The following is a 22,775-nucleotide window of genomic DNA, read 5'->3' on the forward strand; positions in this document are numbered from 1 at the left end:
CCAGCTGTGCTACCTTTGTGATTTAAAAAAAAATGACTTGCTGTTTGCTCTCATCTGGGTTTTTTAAACTTTGTTTTCATTATCTAGCCTAAAAAAAATTAAACCGCCTTTGGGCTCCCAACCACTAATTTATCCAAGTTAAATGATCTTTAAAATCTGCTAACACATCATGGATCCTAGCACCTGTAATTAATACCTCTGTTTAAATCCTCTTCTTTCCTTAGGAGTGAGACAGACGGACCCCGATGCTACATGCAAAACTTCTGCTGAGACTTAAAAAAGAAAAAACCCAAACCAAATCAAATCCAGCTTGAATTTCTTGTAAATAATTTGGCTTGAGAAGAAACTCACCATGTTTATTGTTACTGTTGTTTTCTTCTCTTATGTAGCACCGAAGACATGTAGCCCTAAACAGTTTGCATGCAAAGATCAGATTACGTGCATATCTAAGGGCTGGAGGTGTGACGGAGAGAAAGACTGTCCCGATGGATCCGATGAATCTCCTGATATATGTATGTATCACTTTCTTTCCTGCTAATTGTGTCTGTATTTATATTTTTCTACTGCATGTATCTTCTAGGGTCCTGAACTGGCAGAACATGAAAGTTTCCTCCCTCATTCATTTTCTTTCTATAGTACTGTTCACTTGCCACATCTATAGGTGCAGGTGTGACAGGAAGTTGTTAGAAGTATAAACCGTCCATTCTATATGACCCATCATTCTTCTGTCTACCCCAGTAGCATTCTTCTCAAATGCACTGTGTTTCGAGGGGTCCTGAGGCCTCACGGATACCTTTGAACATCCTTGTAACACTGTTATTTTTGGAATCACTGCACACTGGAAATAAAAGAAATGGGAAACAGAGGATTTAGCAAGAGCCATTTACGCGGAAGGAAAGAACCCCGCAGCACTGTATGCTTCCTGCCTAAATAATCTGCGTGGGGCCTTCATTTTTGGTTCTTCGTGGGACTGTTGTCTTTGGCGTTTAGATTATTTGTGTTGCAGAAGTAATGCTGGTTAGTGTTAGAGATGAAGGAACTGGGGTTTAAAGTATAGTTCTCTAATCTGGTGCATGGTTTGTGATGTGGCTCTCTTTGCAGCACAGGCTTGCGTCCTGAAGCTTGGACTCCTGGCCTTATGGATCTTGGTGTTTGACTCAGCTGCTCACGAGGAGTTGGTTAGAATCCACTGTTTCGGTGTTTGGGGGTTCCCCCCTTCCCAAAATTTTAGCTGGGCACAGAGCCAGGCCAATGTAGAGCCTTTTCCTTCACCCCAGAAGTGGGGGATGTTGGCAAAGAAAGTGCAAGGTGGAATGTTTGGCAGGCTGCTTTACTGGTGAGGGAGGCTGGGAGTGAAAAACGGGGGTGTTTGGGCAAGGGACAGCCACTTGTGTGTGTGTGTGTGTAGAAACCCCAATGATGACTCTAACAGGGGTTATGCTCCTTGGTGTCTGCTGCATCTGTCCGTTCCTGCAGCTGGGGAGGAGTGCTGGTCTTAGGGGAGGACTCTCTGAGGCGTCAAGCTCTGAGTACCCTGGAGCAGAGAGGCTGACGCAGACCTGGGGAGGGGGTGTGTTGCGGGAGGGCGGGGGAATGGGTAGAGTTTGATATACTTGCAAATCTGCTGCAGCCAGCAAGTTAACTGGAATCTGCCCCTTTTGGGTGCAGGCGTAACAGAGCGCCTGTGTGCGGGAAGGGCTGGGACTGAAGGGAAAAGGGATAGATTTTCCTGGAGTTGGGAACAGCCTCTGGGCAATCAAAATAGCAGTTCCCAGATTTGTGTGTTTGTTTTTGAGTCCATCAAGTTCCTTTGCCTCAGCTGCAAAGGCTGGGCGGACCCCTCGCTGCAGAGCAGCTGCGTGGAGCTGTGGGGACTTTATGGGAACGGTCAGATATCTGTCTGGTCCAGCGAACGCTGGATCTTAAGGAAACAGAAAGAAAAGAGAGTGACAACAAACAAATCTCGATTGTTCAGGAAGACCAGGGGCTTGTGGAGGGCGCCTAGGAGAGGATCTTATGTTGCTGATATGTTACCTGTGTGTGTGTATACACCACCGTACAGAGCTTTGTGGTGCCTTTTTGTAGAGAGGTAGCAATCCTCCTACGCAGCATGGGGGAAGCAGCATGTGAATAGCACGCTGGACTAGGGTTCAGCAGACCTGGAGTCTGTTCCTGGGTCTATCACCGGCCTGCTGGGAGACCTTGGGCAAGTCACTTCCTCCCCCTCTGCCTCGGTTTCCCTGTCTGTAAAATGGGTACCTCATTGATAGAGTGCTTTGAGATCTACCACTGGAGAGCTCTAGCTGAGAGCCAGGCTCTGCTGTGTTAAGAATAGATCTTCAGCGACAAAGGGGATCGAACCACAAACACAGTGGGTGGCCCCATCTTGAGCTGGTCGTACACCGCAAGGGCTGGTCGGTCTCTTCCCCCGATGCTCTAGCAAATGTGCGTGTAACTTGCCATGCCAGTAAAGTCTCTTTAAATTTGTAAGGACTCTGGGTGGGCTTTTCAAGTAGCCTGAAGTGTGGGGCGGGGTGTTAGGTGCCTAAATCCTTTTGATTTCGGTTTCAGATGTCAAATGCTCTTTGGGCTCTTTCCATCCTCCTAGCCTCCAGCACCGAAGTCGGTTCCTGGCTGCACCATCTGAAATAAAGGTCTTTCCGAAGCGGCCTTTTGACTCAGGTTATTTATTAAGGCAAAGTGACGCAACCACCTCCCGATGGGAGGGAGAGAAGACGAAAAGGCTGGAACGGGCTGTCTGGCTCAAAACGGTCGGCAGCCCTGGAAAATTCCTGTGCTAAACGTGGAGGCTCTTGCTGCTGGAACACATCCGTCCTGGTAGACATTCCATGTGCCCTGTTTGTGCTCCCTTAACTGTGCTTTTTTTATCCATCTGGACAGATGCAGCGTAACCTCTAGCGCTCCCTGAAACTAACTTTCTCCCCCTTTCTCCCGAACCTTCGTTTGCCAGCCTAGGTTTGCCCTTGAGAAATCCATAGCCTGCCACGCACCCACAAGCACCCCACCACCCTGGGTGATTTTTCTTTTTTGAGAGACCCTTTTTCCGTCCTGTAGGATCTGCAAGGGTTGGACAGACGCCTCCAAGATGCAGCCAGGCTTTCTGCCCCAGCAGCCGAACAGGCCAGAAAGTCTGAGGAAGTGTGAAATGAATAGGTTTTAAGGGAAGAAGGGATCTTTACCATCTACTGTATAACCCAGGCCAGAGAGTTTCATTCCTTCCCTGACCTATAACTTCTAGGTCAGTTGCCTGAACTGGAATTGTGCTCATGTTCACAAACACACCTACTTGTGTGAAAAAGAGAGAGTGGCAGGGGATCAACAAGAGGCCAGAGCCGATTTAGATCCTGTCCTGAGCGACACCCGTGGGCCTGTGCTCACTGCAACCACTGCACTGGGTTGTTGTGGCAGTCGTGGTGCAGAAGGTGTAGCTCAGGTGGGGGGGCGTAGCTCAGGGCTCGATACAGAGCCGACCCATCGGGGGGTGATGCAGTCACAGCCCGAAGTGGTGTCGAGCAGCATTAGATGAGTGAAGAGATTGATACTGGCCGTGTTGTTCTGTGACCTCTCTCTCGCCAGAGCCAGCCAGGGCCCTAGCTCTGCACTGCAGCTTTCTTCGGCTTGTGTCAGATGTGCGGCCCATGGGGTCAGGCTGCCGCTTACCCCTCATGGCTCTGTCGTGTTGCATCGCTGGGGGAACCTGCCACAGCCCCTCCTTTCCCAGCAGCCCCCTTGGATATGGCCAGCCTGCTCCTTTGGACACCTCAGAGCTTTGCTCCCACTTGGAGAAGCTTGGCTGAGCACAGATGATACCTACTCCTGCCTCCACAATGCCCTCACCTGAGGGCAGGCAAAGGGGCAGGACTTTATCAGCAGTACTGGCTGCTCTCCTGTGGTACACCTCCAAGCAGACAGCTCGCAACCCTGCATCTCAGCTCTCCCATTTCTGCAGTTGGGGAGGGGCTTTCAGCCATCTCTGTGCTCCCCCGCATTCCGCTCAGCTCCAGTGTAAGTGAGTGCAGCCCCGAGGCTGCTCTAACAGGTTCTACACTGTTTCCCAGGGTCGGGGGGGCTGAGAATACCCATGCTATCATATGCTCTTGCCACATCCCTGACCTGCCCCCCACGCTGGGGGCTGGGAGCAGAGCTGTTGCAGAATGAATACACCAGCCATGGAGCGGCATCTGATCCTGAGAATCAGGCCCATAGCTTCCGTAAGAAAATTCTGGTTGTCAATTGAGACGTGTCTCTGCAGCCTGAGCCCGTCGTTGACAGGGACCTACCGGGGGCCTGTTCTCTGCGCTTAGCAAGGATCCCCTGGATATATTTGCTTGGCTGAGAAGCAACAGGCTTGTTTCTTCCCAGGACTGGTTAGACTTTGTGCAGTTGGCCAGAGAGCTGGGAGACTTCTCGGAGAGGCGCGAAGAACAGGAACCAGATCTTCGGTGGCTTCCTTCTTCTTTTTTTTTCTAGGATGAGCATATCCTGATTGTTTTCAGAATTACAAAGAGCCAAGAATAAACTGCCCGTAACTCTTGGACAAGGCGTTTTCGACAGGCAAAGTGGGTATAGGGGTAGGACTGGCTGTGTGGAACGGGGGCGGGTTGCCGTGTGGGCTGGGATGCGGAAGACTGGGTTCTGGGGTTCTGTTGCCAGTCTGCCCCTGACTCAGCGGATCGCCTGGGACAAAGCCAGGAGATCAATGAAAATTCCAGCCTGCATCTCTCTCTGCCTCTCAGACAAACGGGGGTGGGGGCATGAATAACCCCACAGCAGGAGGGGCAGGAGAGTCTAGCAAGTAGAGCGCTGGAGTGGAACTCATGACACCCAAGTCCCGTTCCCAGCTCGGGCACTGAACTTGGGGAAGTTTCTTCCTCTCTCTGTGTTCCTCTGTTTCCCGCCCCCTTTTCTCTTTCTTGCTATTTTGACTGTTGTAGAATCAGACAGTTTTGGACCAGTGCAGCCCCCTGCACCGAGCAGGGACAGGTCACCTAGGCCATCCCTGACCGAACTTTGTCCAACCAAAAGCCTCCAGTGACGGGGACCACTGGTCTCAGCTTCCAGAGCTTAACTCCCCCGAGAGTTGGAGAGTTTTCCTAATATCTAACCTGGAGCTGTCCTGCTGCAGTAGAAGCCCATTGCTTCTTGTTCTGCCTCCCGTGCACATGGAGAACACTCCATCACCCTTAACGTAGTTGAAGACAGTTGTGGGGTCAGCTCCTGAGTCTTCTTTTGTCACGACTAGACCGCCCAGTTATTTTACCCTTTCCTCACAGGTCAGGTTTTCTCGACCTTTATCATCTTTGTTGCTTTTCGCTTGACTCTCCAATTTGTCCACATCTTTCTTAAAGCGCAGCACCCAACGCCGGACACAGGACTCCAGCTGGGGCCTCACCAGTGCCTAGTAGAGCGGGACAGTTACTTCCCGAGTCTTACATGACCCTCCTGTTAGTACATCCCAGAAGGGTATTGTCCTTTTCCCACAAGTGCATCACATTGTTGGCTATTATTTAATTTGTGATCCACTGTCAGCTCAGGACATTTTCAACAGTATGCTGACTCCTGGGCTAGGCAGTCAATCTATTGCACGCGTGCCAAAGGTGGCACACGAGCTGATTTTCAGTGGCACTCTGCTGCTGGGCTGGGGGGCTCTGCTGCTGGCCCGGGGTTCTGGCTGCCGGCCCCGCTCAGCCTACTGCCGGCCTGGGGTTCTGTCCACTGGCCCCCTGCCAGCCAGGTGGCTGCTGGCCCTGCTCAGCCTGCTGCTGGTGTGGGGTTCTGGCTGTAAGCCCCTTGCCAGCCGGGGTCCCAGCCACCTGCCCCACTGCTGTTTGGGATGGGCAGAACCCCAGGCCAGCAGTGGGCTAAGCAGGGCTGGCTGCTGGGACCCCAACTGCCAGGGGCCGGCAGCCAGGACCCCAGGCTGGCAGCAGGCTGAGTGGGGCCGGCAGCTGAGACCCGGCCTCGCTACCAGTCTGGGGTTCTGTCCACTGGCCCCTGTAAATGTAAAATGCATTACTGGCACGTGACACCTTAAATTACAGTGGATAAATGAAGACTCGGCATACCAGCTCTGAAAGGTTGCCGACCCCTGGCCTAGCCAGTTGTTCCCCACTTTGTATTTGTGCGTTTGATTTTCCTTTTGTCTTTATTACATTTCATCGTGTTGATTTCAGACCAAGTCTCTAAATTGTCAAGGTCCTTGTGAGTTCTAATCCTGTCCTCTAACATGCTCACAATTCCTTCTAGCTTGATGTCATCCACAAATTTTACATGCATTGTCCAACTCATCAGTGAAAATATTGACTGGTACTAGACTCAGGACGCAGCCTGTGGGACCACACTACATGCATCTCCCCACTCGACAGCACACCACTGTACAGCACCATCCGCAGTGGGGCCCGGATCTCGGTTGAGACTTGTAGGTTGTGTCATACTATTGACTAGCATGTGATTTGTCGGCAGCATGAACCCTGAGCTAGCTTGTCCTAACACTCCTGCAGTGATCAAGGTAAAAATTTGACTCCCGGTAGCAAACTGGAAATATTTGGCAATTACGCAGCTGTTTACGTCTTCAAAAGGTTGTGCAAACATGAGCTAATTCCCCCCCACATCCCTCCACCAGGGAAGACTTAGCTTCTGTCTACACTGCAGCCTAAGTCGGCAAAACCTAGGTCACTCGAGGTGTGAATGTTCCCATCCCCACCAGCGAGATATGTTATGCCGAGGTAAGTGTCCGTGTGCACAGTGCAATGTTGGTGCGGGAGCTTCTCTCCCAGATAAAGCTTCGGCTGCTTGCGGAGGTGGTTTGTTATGCCAACGGGAGAGCTCTGCCTATCAGCATAGAGCGCCTTCACCAGATGTGCTGGCGTGATGCAGGTGGATCAGTACAGCTGCAGAGCTGTGTACAGAGACAGAGACGCCATTTTTTCAAAGTGCTGGAGGGTGCTCGACCCCAAAGCCCCACCCCACCCACCTCTTCCCGCCCCGCCTCTTCCCACCTAGTTCCGCCCCCTCCCTATAGTACCCTGAGTCCCTGCTCCTCCCCAGCACCCCGCAAAACAGCTGTTTGCAGCAGGGACACGGGGAGACGCTGATTTGCGGGGCTGCCAGCAGGCGGGAGCTGATTGGGGGAGGCTCCCGGCGGTGGGTGCTGAGCACCTACCATTTTTTACCCTTGGGTGCTCCAGCCCCGGAACACCCCTGGCTTCGATGTGTATAGACGCCTTTATTCAGCCCTCTTGGGGGTACGTACAAAAAAAAATTTTTTAAGGTGATTTGCTGAATTCCTCTTGTCGCAGTTGCTGCGTAAGATTGCTGGGCGTGGGCACCATTCAGTTTATTTTACAAGTTGACTGAAGATAAGGAGGAGCCCTTTAAATCACAATATAAATAAATAAAACAACCCTAGTGTCAGGGGGAACAGGGAAAGGCCCTTCTCTGGAGCTTGAAAACGCCTTGCAATAGCTTCCTGCGTCTCCGCTTTGTGATTTGTGTCGTGGCATCTCATGGACATTGCCACGGTTTGGGGGGTGGGGGGGTCGAAGTGCTGCCCTCAAGTTACTCCACGAGCTCTGCTCTCGCTCGCACTGGCGTGTCTTTACTGCAGCAAAGGAAAAGGTGGCTTCTCAACGTGGGTTCAAATAGCAGGGAAGCCTCTGCCACTTGGGGGAGCAGGTTGAGCTCACGCTCATCGAGGAGCCTGGGGTTGGCCTGGAGTTGCTAACCCGAGCTGCCATGTCTTCATTGCTGTTTTATCCCTAGTTAGCTAATGTGGGTTAAGAACAGATCCATCCCTCCAGTGAAGACGCACCCTAAGCAGGGTCACCCTGCAAAGCAGCGGGCCAGCTACACGCAGAGCGATGGGATTAGCACGGGCCTTGGGTGAGTTGTAACTCAAACCGATCCATCCTCGCTGCATCACTCCTGCATCAGCAGCAGTTGACCCACCTGCCACGTATGCTAGAGATGTGTGTGTCCGGACGGGAGTTGGAGTAGGGGCAAAAATCAGGTTATACGTTGAGCTGACCCTGCAGAGAAGACATCCCTGAGTGGGCCCCAATTGAAATCAGGGTCCTGTGGTGGTCGGTGTTTTACAAACACTTAGTGAGAGAGAACATCTGTGGGGTGGGTGTGTGAGTGCGTATGTGCATGCGCACCATGTACCTAAGTAAACTGGTGCAAATCCCAGTTGAGGACCTGGTCTGGCTCTGCTCAGCTGGGAGCTCTGTCGGCCGGTTGCACTTGTTAGCTGCCTTGCGTATAAAGTGGCTGCAGGTTTTGCCCTGCAGCCTCATGTCAACCTGCCCCTGGTCCAGCCTTGCTTGCGCGCACCCGGGGATATTAATAGGGATTCCTGCTTGCTTTACATCTGCTCCGGACGGAGCAAGCATGAGCGGCGGCTCAGCTGTCAACACATGCAGGGGGCTGAGAAGCCCCTATCTTTTGGGATTGTCAGAGGGGCTTTCTCACGCCAGTCTGGCACCGGGGGCTTCAGCTGACTCATGTCCTCCTTATCTTGCTGGCAAGGGGAGTGATTTGTTTTAAAACCTGGTTTGTTTGTTTTTTTAGAATCTAAAATCTAAAGGTTTATTCATAAAAGGAAAAAGATAGAGATGAGAGCTAGAATTGGTTAAATGGCATTAATTACATACAGTAATGGCAAAGTTCTTGGTTCAGGCTGGTAGCAGTGATGGAATGAACTGCGGGCTCAAATCGAGTCTCTGGAGAACATCCCCCGCTGGGATGGGTCATTCAGTCCCTTGTGTAGAGCTTCAGCTCGTAGCAAAGTCCCTCCAGAGGTAAGAAGCAGGATTGAAGACAAAATGGAGATGAGGCCTCTGCCTTATATAGACTTTTCCAGGTGTAAGAACACTCCTTTGTTCCTACTGTGGAAAGTTAAAGCAAAATGCAGTCTCAGGGAGTGACACAACCCTGCAAGGAGGCAGCACCATTTGCATTGCAGAATCAGACTCCTGTGGCATCAAGGGCTGATGAAATCCTATCTGTTAACTGAGAGCTGGGAAATCTGTTAAGTATTCCCCAGGAGCTTAACTCTGAGCATGGGAGTGGTCCCCGTTGAGTCCCCACATGGGAGATTGTACTGGTTTAATTGATTTAAGTTAAACAGGGGCAACTCTTCTTTGCAAGGGAGGAGTCAGATTTTCAAAAGATCCTAAGTCCCCTGGAATTTTATGGGACTTAAAAGTGCCTACATCACTTTTGGGTGCTTTTGAACATTTTACCCAAGGCTTGCTGCAGGGGCAGTGTGGCTTAGTGGATAGAACACTAGACTGGCTCCGGGGGAGCTGGGTTTGATTCCTGGCTTCACCCCTGGGCAAGTCACTTTCCCGTGCCTCAGTTTCCCCAGCTCTGATGATAAGACTACCAGCCTCCTCTGTAAAGAGCTCTGAGAGCTACTGATAAGAGCGTTTGTTAATACAGATAACAAAAAGGAATGTGTTAATGAGACACAACACAATGGTAGTAGAACCTCCCTACGGGATTCCCGGCCAGCCTGAGACACTGCAGCACGTGTAGAAAGTTTTCCCTGTTGATGCCACAGCCCCACTTAGCTGCCAACACATTGGTCAAATGGGTCTGGTGCATGCGAAGCACTCTGCTTTTATCTGTTCTGGAGCCGAGGGACAGTTCCTGTCAGGAGAGATGCGTTTGTTTCTGCCCTTGAGGTGCGGGGCAGTGAATAGTCAGTGTGAATCTGTCAGAGGGGCTGGTTTTCAGAAAGTGGCCTCTGAATTTCAGCCACCTTTAAGGCATCTTCAGGCAAGCACCCAAAAATGGAAGATCTTGGCTCTCTGCTCGCTTTCGTCTCTTGCTTACGTTCATGGGCGGCGGCTGCCATGAGGCTGCAGCTTTCCCTGAAAACTGCAGTAGGGTTCTGGAGGGCAGGAGCATTTCCTCTCCACGTTCCCGATTGGTCCGAGGCGGCCTGGGCCAGTGTGGACACAGATATACCAGTATAAAAGTGTTTATCTTGGTATCACTAACTGTAGGGGGGGGAGTGGAGCTGGACCAGGATAAAGCATTGCTAGACCAGTCTAAGTGCATCTCCATTAGACCTTGTACGGGATGGCTCTTTCCATTGAAAATGCACCATCGTCACCGTCACATTTACACCAGCGTGAAACTTGTGTGCGGGCCAGGCCTTCGGCTCTGAGCTCCTGTCTATTTTTGTTGTGTTTGTACAGCTCCTAGCGCAGTGGCGGCCTGACCTGGGCCCTAGGCCGCAATCCGAATACTAAATCATAAGAATCGGGTTTGGGGCTTTAACCTAGTCTCCCAAGTGGGTTTTATTTGAATGTTCCTTCCTGTCCCCGACACTCCAGCCATGTAGCTTGCGAAGTCCCCAGTCCTCACTTCGTGCTCTTCTTATCTCTTCACTTGTAGCTTTTACCCGTTTGTATGTGTCTTTGGGCCAGTGCCAGATCAATTACAGGCTGCATTTGTAGGGGGAAGAATTGCTGCTTTTCAAGTGGTTTTTTGAGGTTAAAAATTCATGTCTAATTCAGCCCTTTGGGGTGTACCACAAGCTTGTCACATGTAATAAATTGGCTCGTTTATTAACGAGCAAAGGCGGTTGAAAGGAAACAAAGTGGCTTGTAAATTAATCCTGCCCCATTTGTGATAAAGTAGTTGGTCTGCTCTTTCCACAGGGATAATGGGCAGGGAGATGGGTTTTGATTGATGGACTGTGTGCTTCCTTTGGGTGCCTTCCCTTGACCTGTTTGGAAACACGGCTAATTAACCCTTAATTTGCAATTATTCTGAGCCTAGGAGAGTGGTTTTATTTACACAGAGCTCTCTTTAGAGACAAAAGCTATTGTGTAGTAGCTGTTAAGAAGGCTCTTAACTTAGTGAGTTGCATGGTTATAAATCAAACCGCGTTATCCTCCAGAAGGGAAAGGAGCCGGAGATGCACAGACAAGCAATGGCAGAGTTTGGAGCAGGACCCAGGAGCCCTGGGTCCCTGTTCTCTGTTCTAATCATGAGACCCCTCTCCCCTTTCAGAGCTAGGGGGTCCTAGCTCCCAGCCCCTTCCTGTTCTAACCCAGTAGACCAAATAGACACCGGAGAGGCTGTATAAACAGAATCATTCCTAATGGGCAGCCTTTTAAAGTCACTGCAGCCAAAACAAACAGGAATAAATGTTGCCCCCTTGGAAGCTAGGGTGTTCCTGCAAAGAACTGTTGGGGCTGCATGTTCCTGGCTGGATCCAATGGCCTGGTTTCCTCATGGTATTGAAATGTTCTCCTGCCTCTGTCGCGTGAGGCAGAGAAGTGGGGCTCCGTAGGTCACACCCTGAGCTTTTCTGATGGCTTCTAGGTTTTACTGGGAGCTGGGAGCTTGGTGCGTTGGGTCTGAAATTCCCCGCCAAGTCGCCAAGTGGTGATTGGCTGTTTCGTAGCCTGTGCGAGTGAGGCTGGAGGGCAGGGAGATGTGCGAAGGTCTCTGTCTAGGACGTTTGCTGAACAGGTCTCGTTCAGGGTTAGGAAAAGTACAGGCAGGAGGCTGGCTCTGTGACAGGAGGCGTGCGTGTCTGTGCCTCTCCTACCCCGTCTCCCCTAGTGCCCGTTCCACCCTGAGGCTCTGCTCCTCAGCACAACAAAATGAAAATCAAATCAGTGCCCCTTCTCCCAAGTTCCCTGCACCATTCACTGCTGCTAACTGGGTGCATGGATCGAGCCCTGGCCTGGACAAACCCTGTTCCCCCAGGGAGTGGGGCTGGCAGAGGCCTTGCCCTGGCCGAAGTCGCTAGCCCGTCAGCTCAAGTGGACGACTTTCGGATGCCCCCTCAGCTAGCGAGTGCATCTGCAGTGAAGAAGAAGTGGTGCGTCAGCGCGGGGAAACTCCAGGTCCTGCATGTCCCACTCCACAGGGACGTCACGTCCCCTTTCCCCTCCCTGCTACGTTGCACCTTCTTCCCACGACACATCTCCATGGCTTCCTGAATCGATGGCCGTCCCTATTCTGTCCTTGAGCTGTTCTCGCGCGTACCCCCTCTGGCTGGGACAGGGACTGCCTCTGTGATTGTAAAGCACCCGGCTGTGTTTACGGTGCTCTGCAAACTGGTGGTGAAAATGGCACCATCTGACTGGGTGGATTGCCTCCCTGTGCAGTCAGTCCTACTTGCTGGCTTTGTTCGTGAGCCCAGATCGCTCCAGGCGCTGGATTCTCTTCCTCCTGGTGCAGGATTCCCCCCTCAGGTCCAGTGCCAGAGCGGAGCGGCGATGCTGATGCAGTGCATGGGAGGCTGTGGCTTGGCCACGATTCCTGTTGCTGTTGCGGGGAAAGAGAGAGGGCACAGCACATCCGGTTAGGGGACCTGGTGGTCTGCCTTCAGTTCTCTCTGGGGAGCTGGATCGTTGGGTACTGTGCTGGTGGGGCAGTCCCTAAGGTAGGACATGGTACTAATCACAGCCAATGCTATGCTGCTGGAATGAAGGCGTTTCAATCCTTGAGCTGATGAGGAAGTGGTTTTATGAGCTATTTGTTATAGATTCTCTCTGCTCTGCCCATCTTCTGATGCCAAGATGAGGCTAAAAATAAGATGTGCCATCCTAGCTCTTTCAGAGGGGCGTTTTCCCCTGGGTGCTGCCACCAGCAGGGAGGAAAAATACAATTTTTGGCTCGAGAGGGACCTAGAAACAGCTCCCCTTGCCCCTAGAAGTGCTGAGTGCTTGGCACAAACTATCTGAGGGCAGTTCACGCGAGGGGGCGATCCAGCCCTGGAGTGGCTGCCCCAGCCAGGGAACCCCAGAGGGCATCCATCGCTGGGCGCTTCCTTGCCCCTTGGGTTCCTTTTCTCGTGAGGCAGGCTCCCGTTCCTGGCTGGTCCCTGTTCTGGGGGGAGTGGGCACATCTGGAACCCTGTGGATGTGCCCGTTCTGGCCTGCCCCAGGCAGCCTGGCAGTTTCAAGACGTGTGTCCTGACAGGCCCTGTTGAATGGGGGAGGCTGGGTGACACTGGCCCAGGGAGTGTGGCTGCATTACCTGGGCCCCGTCCCCTGGGAGCTTGAGCCAGGCTGCCTGATGTGGTGTATTTGTTAGATCTCGGGTGGGGTTGGGGCAGCGCTTTGGATGGGAGACCCTAGCTACAGATCCCCCAAGGAGCTCTGGCCCGTGGGATTGTGGGATAGTATTGATAGACACTCTGCAAAACAAGGGGCTTGGCCCCTCCACCTCGCCAGTCCTAGAGCCTGAGCCCAGGGGGCTTTGGGCTCAAGCCGGAGTCGGAGCCCGGGGTTGTGTGCAGTGTACCCAGACTCATGGGGGGCCGATTTTCAAAAGCAGCCAAGTGACAGTAACACTGAAGTCTCATTGGAACCAAGGGCAGGTTGGGCTCCTTGCCCCACACCTCAGTCATACATGTGAACACGGGTTCTACACGCATGGGAGGGTTTGGTGTGGGGGGTAAGAACACGCAGTAAACCTGTAGTGTAGACATCCCTCAGGCCTGTCTTGCAAATGGAACGGTTCTCCCTCGGCTCCAGTTTTCTCTGGTTTTGTGCCACCTGCAGGTGTTTGCATCAGAGCCCAGTGAGTGTGAAATGCGAGTGGGTTCTTTTGCACTGGTGGCGCCAGGAGAAGAGGAGGGACCCGGCCCCTTGATCTGGGAGCTGTCAGGGGCTGGGTTCTCATTGCTTTCATGGGCCGGGCCCATCCGCAGCCCCTGGTCCTTGCTGCAGCTCCTGGGCGTTGCTGTGATGCTGTCGAACGATTCCCTTCCCCTCTCGGCTGAATCTCTCTCGTGTTCTGCTCTCTTCCAGGTCCGCAGAGCAAGGTGTTGCGGTGCCAACCCAATGAACATAACTGCCTGGGCACGGAGCTGTGCATACCCATGAGCAAACTGTGCAACGGCGTTCAGGACTGCTTCGACGGCTCGGACGAGGGGTCACACTGCCGGGGTAGGGGAGCGCCGACGGGTCCCCGGGGCAGCCCTCACCTCCCTCTGGGCTGAGAGACTCCACTGTCGTGAGGGTGGGTGGGGGAAATTCCTCCTTAGAGCGTGTCCATGCTGGCTGTTTGCACTAATACAGCTGCGCCAGTGCCAACCCCAAGCTACAGGACGTGGCCCCGGTAGAAGGTGGTTTGCCCTAGTGGGTGGCGTGTTCGCACAAGAGCGATGCACTGGTGGAGGTACCTCAGTGCGACCCGCCCCACCACTGTCAATGAGTCCTGGGGGCAGTGGGTTAGAAGACTTGAAGGTTCCCTCCTGCAGGAAAAATGCCGATTGCTCCCATCCCATCAGGCTATTAAATAGCTGTGCTCTCTGCTGAGCGGAAGGAGGCGCATGGAGTTTGGTTTGGCTTAGACATTGATTTCCTCCTTAGCCGGGGTCTTGCTACTTTCTGTTGGGGGAAAAAACCTTCCTTTTACACCGGCCAGTGTCGGCTTCTTAGTCCCTCTGAGACGTGTCTTGGGCTGAACCCAGGTGCTGAGATGGGTCTGCTGGAGAGTAGACTCCTAAATGCCCATAGCTTCCAGCAGCTTGTTGTACAGACAAAACTACACAGGATCTTTTCAGGGGCAAGACAAAGATGCCACATTTATTATGATAAAATGATTTATGACCAATAACTAATATCTTAATCCTTATACACACACATTATACCTAATACCTACACACACACACACCCGTCAGATGTTCTGCAGCTGCTGCATAGTTACCAGTCCTGAAGACAGCTTAAGTTCATGGCTTGATTTTGCAGCTTGGGTTCGTAGCTTGTGGTGGTAACTGGCCAGGAAAGCTGGGCGCAAGGACGAGCTGGATCTCTGTTGGGCCTGCACCGATGTCCTTCTATGTTGGGAGCAGAATGTTACCCTCCCAAAGTCTCCCATCTCACCCATCCTTTTTGCAGGCTTGAGTTTGAATCCGGAGTCTATAGGTCTTGCTGTGTCACGCTGCCTCTGGGTTTGGTGATTGATCACCCGTCAATTGCAGGTGTGACTTTCAGCCTTGGACCTAGCTTTGATCTTTCTTCTATTGTTCCTTTTATTTTTAAGGTGGACTCTGCTTACTTTGTTAGGGCTCTTGTCTGCATCTTCAGCCAGTGGTGTTTGAACTTTATTTCATCTGGACAGGCTGGGGCTGGAGGTTGATTCCATCATTCACACATGCCTCAGTCACACATCTAAACTAACTAATAAGATTACAGCAGGGTTTGCAAAAATGAAGGTTGGAGGAAGCTTTTACAAATGGAGTGAGTGTTTTAAAATGGGGTTTGAATTACAATATGGCAAACAGTGAACAGAAGTTACAATGTAGGCGAGTGTAGTGAATGGTGAACAGAAGTTGCATTAATAAAGTGAACAATTAAAAACAATTTCTTTTATCAGTTCTACGGACTGTGTCAGGCTCACTGGCTTTCCCGCATCCGGGCCTGCCTCTCGCTTTGTCCCGGGCAGTCCATGCGACTGCAGTACAAGCTTTCCCAGCAGGTCAGCCGGAGCTGTCGCAGTCGGGGGTGTGTGTGTGGGGGGAGCACTTGGTCTCTGTGGCCCCTTCTGTTCTGTGGAGGTTTGCTTGGGCCAAAGGGGCATTTTGTGATGTGGGTGGTTCTCTGCTAAGAGACTGAGCTGAGACCTGCCAAAGTCAGTACACACAGCGGGAGGAGGAAGCACCAAATAGTCATTAGTAATGCTGCATTGTTCCAGACCTCGGCTGGATCCAGTCTCAGGACCTGGGTTCCTCTCTGGCTGGACCGCTGGGCTACCCAGTTCTGTAGGGGCCGTGGGGACAATGTCCCTGCCCCACAGGGATGTGGGAGGCTGACTACGTTAGATGTTGTGAGGTGCTCAGATGTGCCAGATAAGTACCGAAGATACAAGTACAGAGTCCTTGCTGCTTATACGGAAGATACCTAGCTCTTATCTAGCACTTTCCCAGGGAGCGCAGGGTCATTATTCCTAGTTTCCAGAGGGGGAAACTGAGGCGCAGAGCAGGGAGGTGACTTGTGCAAAGTCTCTAAGCAGTTCAGAGGCAGAGGTGGGAATAGAGCCCAAGGCTCTGGAGTCCTGGCTCTCTCCACCATGTCCCCGTGCCTTTATGAACTACCTGTTCAGGCACCTGGAAATATTCCCCTTTGCATAAGCATCTCCTCCCGGCTCTCTGCACCAGATCCCTGGCCCGAATGTGTCCTCCGAGCTATTTGTATAGATTCGTTTTATAGAACCACCCACACACCTCAGGCAGCTGAGAGACCAGTACAGTGTCTCAACAAGTCTAGGGCGGGAGAGAGGGCTAATCAGCGGCTGAATCTGTGAGGTGGGGAGGTTTAATTCTGTCTGACATTGGGTTACACCTACTGCAGCCGGGCATGGAGCCAAGCGGGCACTGGGAGCGCTCGGCACTTGCAAGAGCTCTCAGAGGAGGATACTAAAAAGCCAAGTTTTCCTCTTCGATTCTCAGTGGTGGCCCTGTGGATCTCATCAGGCCGGCGGGACCCACTGCAGTCAGCTAGTCTGTGTCTCTTAGGCGCTTCTGGAGCTCCCAAGCCTCTTACCCTCTCTAGCGTGTTTATCCTCGCCCAGCCTTGAGGCACGGCAGGATTGTTATCCCCATTCGACAGATGGAGAAACTGAGGCATAGAAGGGCAAAGGATGGTTCCACGGGGAGCTCATGGCAGAGCTGAGGCCTTCTCTCCTGACTAGCTCACTAACCATTGGGCTACCCTTCCTCTCTGCCGCTGGAGTCTGGCCTGCCCCATGCAAGAGATGGAACTGCATCCAGTAATTCCCACAGTGGAGAGAATTGCTCCTTCTTGGATGAAAGGGGAAACTGAGGCCCAGTGAGGTGATGGGGCTTGCCCAAGGTCACATGGCTGATCCGTGGCAGAGCTGGGATTGGGACTTGGGCTTCCTAGGCCTTAACCAGCACACCTCACTGCCTCGAACAGACATCCTGATCTCCACTCTGATGATAATTCTCCTTCCCCTGGGCCTGAGATGACAAGCTAAGGGGCCAAGGCTTTTGTCTAGGGGGTTTAGGTGCATGATTCCCACGTGTTCCTAAACCCCATGGTCACTTTGGGAAAATCACTAGCAGCCCTGCATGCTCTTCTCTAACCTGATGCTGGCACGCCAGCCTGCTGGCAGTTCCCAGTGCACAAGCAACCCTACGATAACAGACCAAGGGAGGGGCAAACTCAGCAGAGGGAGGGAAGAAATATTGGCTAGTAAAGAAGCAGAGATCCCAGCTGCAACCTTCGAACAGGCTATTCCTGGTAGCAGAGAAGGGGGAGCCACAAACCTTGACTGTTCTTTTAAAAATCCCCAAGGGCTGGAATTGTACAGGCACTGTTTCCACCGGAACAGCATCCTTTAAAAAAAAAAAAAAAATTAAAACTCTAATATTGTTGGGGTTTTCTTTGGTGCATGAGCTGAGAGAGAAGGTTCTGAAATGAACTTGCAGGCCTGCCAAACACCCCACAAAGCTGTTAGACTATGTGAATGAGTCAGCTGGCCCACCCGGCTTATTAAACTTGCATACGCATAACAGAGGATTTAGAGTGGGATTGTGAGCAAATCTGGACCATTTTTGCCAGGGAAAGGGCACTCCTCCCGCTGTGTGTTAGAGCGCCAGCTGGCCCGGGGACCGTAGCCTGGGCCGTGACCTCCCCGTGCAAAAGCAAAATGTGAACATTAGGCATATGCTGTGCCAAAGAGGGTAACTGGTGCTGGGCCGACTTTCCCTTGCTGGCCCTTGCGCTGTGGTAGATGGCTCAGAAATGGATTGTGTCCACACTGCTCCTGCAGCCTTGTCTGCTCTAGAATGTGGGTGTGCTAGAACTATCTGGGGTGAAGTAAAGTGGTGACGCACGCTAGGCTGGCTGCTGTTAAACCAGGATAAAGGGGAAATGAGCTATTTTACTAGAAGGTACTGTTAGCCTGGTATAACTGTGGCCAGACTAGGGGCGGGATAGATAAAACCATCCCCCTAGCTGGCATCATGACGCTGGTAAAAGTGGCAAGTGTAACCCAGGCTTAATTTGGTTTGTGAGCAAAGAGAGTCATGCCGGTTTAAAAAAACAACCACCCTGCACTAATTGTAGCAAGTTAAGTCCAAAGATCGATTGATAGGAGACTGAGCAGCTCCCACTGAAACAAGTTGGTCTTCTACACTGGTGTAATGGATTGTAGACGATCCCTTAAACCAGAATCAGAGCGTCTGCACACACGTGTGGACTGGATCAACTAAATTGGTTTATATCTACATGTTTAGTTCTGGCTGTAACAGGGTCCTTGGGCTAGTGTGGGAATTTGCCATTGACACCCCCCTCTACCCTCCTTGCTCCAGTTCTGACCTTGCATCAGATTCTCCTTGCCCGAATGTCAGGGTGAGAGTCACACAGCTGGAAGTGTTTACAGACCACTCCAGTGCAGCTAATCAGAGCTGGCACCCCTAGAAGGGAAAGGCCCTATTCTCCACCACCCCGAGCCAGCCAGCCCCCCGCCGTGGGGCCAGATCAGAGCCGGCACCCCCTAGAAGGGAAAGACCCCATTCTCCATCACCCTGAGCCAGCCAGCCCCCCGCCCTGGGGCGGGATTGGAGCCGGCACCCCCTAGAAGGGAAAGACCCCATTCTCCACCACTCCGAGCCAGCCAGCCCCCCGCTGTGGAGCCGAATCAGAGCTGGCACCCCCTAGAAGGGAAAGACCCCATTTTCTACCACCCTGAGCCAGCCAGTCCCCCGCCGTGGGGCGGGATCAGAGCCAGCACCCCCTAGAAGGGAAAGACCCTATTCTCCACCACCCTGAGCCAGCCAGCCCCCCGCCGTGGGGCCAGATCAGAGCCGGCACCCCCTAGAAGGGAAAGGCCCTATCCTCCACCACCCTGAGCCAGCCAGCCCCCCGCTCTGGGGCCAGATCAGAGCTGGCACCCCCTAGAAGGGAAAGGGCCTATTCTCCACCACCCTGAGCCAGCCAGCCCCCCGCCCTGGGGCCAGATGGGAGCCAGCACTCCCATAAGGGAAGGACCCCATTCTCCACCACCCCGAGCCAGCCAGCCCCCCGCCCTGGGGCCGGATGGGAGCTGGCACCCCCTAGAGGGGAAAGGGCCCATGTCCCATTCCCAGACTCCTTGAGCCAGCTGCTCCAAGCTGTGGGATGCATTTGATCACGAGGTCTCTGAGAGGGCTGCGAAAAGGGGAACACAGAGAAAAAGGGCCAGATTTTCTCAGCTTGGCAAGGTTCATGGTTAGATTGTTTTGCACACGGATTTGAGTTCATCCCACTTCCGCTTCCAAGCCAGGGCGGCGTTGGGCAGGAGAGGGAAAAACCCCCTCAAACAAAGAGACCTTTATGGGCTGAAGTGCTTTTCTGCTTCCCACAACGAGTGTCCCTTCAGCCACGAAGCCTCCCTCCTTTGTGTGTTAATTGGGTCGCGGAAGCCTGTCTTATCACTGCCGGGGACGCCTGTCCATTTCGTTCTTGCTTTGCTTGTGCGGAGCAGCCTTCTGGCTTGCATGGGGCTTTGAAAGCATGACCTGTTCCCAGGGGGTTGCAGTTTGCACCCGTGCAATGCACTCCCGTGCTAGTGAGATGGAGCATGGTCCAATGGTTAGGGCGTTAGCTAGGAGCTGTAGGTTCAATTCCTTGCTTTGCAAGAGGCTTTCTGGGAAAGGCGTTTAATTTCACTTTACTGCTTGCACCTCAGTTTGGCCCTACCTCAGAGAGACGTGTGAAGACAAATTAATTAAAGATCCAGATGCCCAGGTACGGTTTCCTATAAATGGGCATCACGTGACTACAATGTGCCTTGATATATGCAAATTTCGCTAATCTAGCGTCTGAATTCTGGTCCCCTTTTTATCAGAGAATTTCGCTGTTCTGTTACATATACAACACCTACCTCCCACCTACTGCTGTTCATCAGCGGACCTCAAAGCTACGCAGCCTATCCTCACAACCCCTGGAGCCTCACATTACGGGTGGGGGTCTGCAGCACAGACAGAGGGGCCGGGAACTGAGCCGAGGTCTCCCCTGCACATTGCGTGGATGTCTGTATAATTACCCCCTTTGGTAGCGTAATGGGGCCCATCAGGATGTGACCTTGCTGAGTCTGGGAAGCCATCAGTTATTGGCAAAGCGAGATGAGCGCTCCAGGCGAGTGCCCCATTCATCAGCCCCAGGCTACCTTGGAGCACTGGGCAGCGCGGGGCAGATGGATACCTGATCAGCATTTATTTCAGCCGTGGATAGAAATTTATCTGTTCAGAGTGGGAGCCTCCTGAGTGTGGACCTGGCCTTGAGCGCAGGGGAGGTGTGGGAAGCTTGGGGTGGACCCCTCCCAGGAGCATGGATATTTAATGCATCCAGCTCCTGCCTAGGGGGGGCTCTTAATAGACGGGCAGGGACATGTTTTCCCTGCATTTGCTGCCTGGCTCCCTGCTGAGCTCCTTGGTGGTAGGTAGGTCTGGGGAGGAGATAGCATGGGGACGATCACCCCAGGGCTTCCTGGGGCCTTGCAGCGATGGTCCAGACCGCTGCCTGCTTGGACCAGGTGCTGCAGTCCAGAGCCATACCCCGCTCTGCTCTTCCTCTGCTCCAGGAGTCAAAAGAGCTCAGCACCCAATGGGAATCCTCCCATCCGCTCCCCCCACTGAGAACAATGGTGTATTCCCCTCAGGGCCGTCCTTAGGATTTATGGTGCCCTAGGCGGGATTATTAAGCTGGTGCCTCCGTGCCTGTCTAGCTCTTAGCAACACAAACATAAGCTGACCCTATTGGAAAACTTGCCACCTGCATGTTGTTAAAACCAGTTTAACTTAATGAAGCCACTGTAACGCTGATGGACTAGCCCTAAAGGAGCAGCACTATAGACAAAATTCTGATTTGACAGAATGATGCAAATAATATAATTTTTTTAATTTGTCAACATTTTACTGGAAATTTCTATGCAGAGGTATTGAAACAAGGATTTGTTTTTAGTTAAAAGCAATCTTTCTGGCTTGTTTGGCTGCAAAATCAGTAATGAAGTCATTGTATGGCAAAGACAGTGATGTCTTGTTTGATTGCAAGAATAGCAAGACCAATCAAGTGTTCCTGACTCCTTGTAGAGCGGAGATAGTTTTAATGAGCTTTAGTTTTGAGAAACTCCGTTCTCCTGATGCTACTGTTACAGGAATTGTCAGTAGAATACGAGTGGCAATGGACACGTTAGGATATATGTCGACAAGTTTGCTGGTATGAGTAAACTGTACAATGTCCATCATCGATTTTGCATGTGGCACCATTGATGACAGTGTACTCAATTCTTCATACAGTTCAAGTCCATTTAAATCAAAACGATCGCCGTGCTTCAGGAGGCTCTCTAGGTCAGGGGTCCCCAATGCGGTGCCCGAGGGTACCATGGTACCCAACAAGCAGCGTCATCCAGAGGCGTTGCCACTGAAATGCTACTGAATTTTGGCGGCATTTCGGTGGATTCTTGTCCACCCCCACAGTCCTTCATCTGGCACCCGCCAGACAAAAAAGGTTGGGGACCGCTGCTCTAGGTTCTTGTACTTTGTCATTAGTTGCTCTTGTTTTCCTCTCTTGTTGAATTTAGTCCTGCTCAGCCCACCTACCAGCTGAGTGAATGGAACCCCAGGCCGACAGCGGGTTGAGTGGCTCAGTCAGGGTATCAGCTGCCGGCCTGCTCAGCCCGCTGCCAGCCTGGGGTTCCTTGGGGGTCCCTGGGCCAGCAGTGGCTGCTGAGTGGGGCTGGTGGCCGGGACCCCAGGCGGCAATGGGGCAGCAACTGGAACCCCAGAGCAGTGGCGGGCTGAGCTGCTCAGCTCACTGCTGTGTGCCACCAAAAATCAGCTCGCGTGCCACCTTTGGCACGTGTGCCATAGATTGCTGGCCCCTGCTCTATACATTAGTAAGAAGATGAGCATATTACAGTTGTTGGAGGGCTCTGTTTAGCAGTAACAGGGCTATAGGAAAGTCAGTCAACATTTTTTGTTTCTCTGATGAAAACTGGCCCACTCCCTTCCCCATACCAAACTTATCACAAATAATTGTCAACAACTTAATTTTCTGTTTTTGGCTAAGATATTGATTTTTTTAAAAAGAAATATTGAAATTGAATTCAGGATTGTTAGCAAGCATTTTTGGGAAATAAATTTGTTAAATGACAATCTAAATGGCAATGCAGTACTGCATTCATGCTTGGCTCACCCCCCAGCCTGCTGATCCAACAGCTGCAGTAGAGGAGGAGATAGGTGGAAAACTGCAGGACCCCAAAATCCACCTCTTTGGATGCAGAGTGGCAACAACAGCAGCAAACCCTCAGGTCCGATCACACGCCAATGGGCACCACCATCAGCCCAGCAGACCATAGTGAAGTTAGCACAGCATCTGATCTCAGGGACAGGGCACCCATGGAGCCACAGCAGCTCATCCTGCCCTGTGCAGCTCTCCCCCGGATGAGATGGATCGCTGTCAGCCCGGGAGAGAGGCGCTCCCCAGCTAGGGTGACCAGATCCAGATGTCCTGATTTTATAGGGCCAGTCCTGATATTTGGGGCTTTATCTCATATAGGTACCAATTACCCCCACCTAGGGTGACCAGACAGCAAGTGTGAAAAATCGGGACGGGGGTGGGGGGAATAAGGAGCCTATATAAGAAAAAAATTCAAAAATTGGGACTGTCCCTATACAATCGGGACATCTGGTCACCGTACAGGTGAGTTCCTTCTCCCACCCCTTCTCAGAGACCACAGCAGCCAATCCCCTCCCTCAGACTGTGCTGCAT

At 52.3% G+C, this 22,775-nt stretch overlaps 1 protein-coding gene across 1 annotated transcript in view; it reads left to right on the plus strand.

Annotated features, from left to right (window-relative positions):
- Positions 1-22,775, plus strand: part of LRP1 (LDL receptor related protein 1) — a 181,398-nt gene that overhangs the window by 41,133 nt on the left and 117,490 nt on the right. Inside the window, exons 2-3 of the mRNA XM_032785477.2 lie at positions 390-512; positions 13,806-13,943. Of these exons, the coding sequence (XP_032641368.1) occupies positions 390-512; positions 13,806-13,943 (261 nt within the window). The remainder of the gene's footprint in view (positions 1-389; positions 513-13,805; positions 13,944-22,775) is intronic.

The sequence above is a fragment of the Chelonoidis abingdonii genome, chromosome 26 (genome assembly GCF_003597395.2).
Source record: "Chelonoidis abingdonii isolate Lonesome George chromosome 26, CheloAbing_2.0, whole genome shotgun sequence".
Taxonomy (NCBI): domain Eukaryota; kingdom Metazoa; phylum Chordata; order Testudines; family Testudinidae; genus Chelonoidis; species Chelonoidis abingdonii.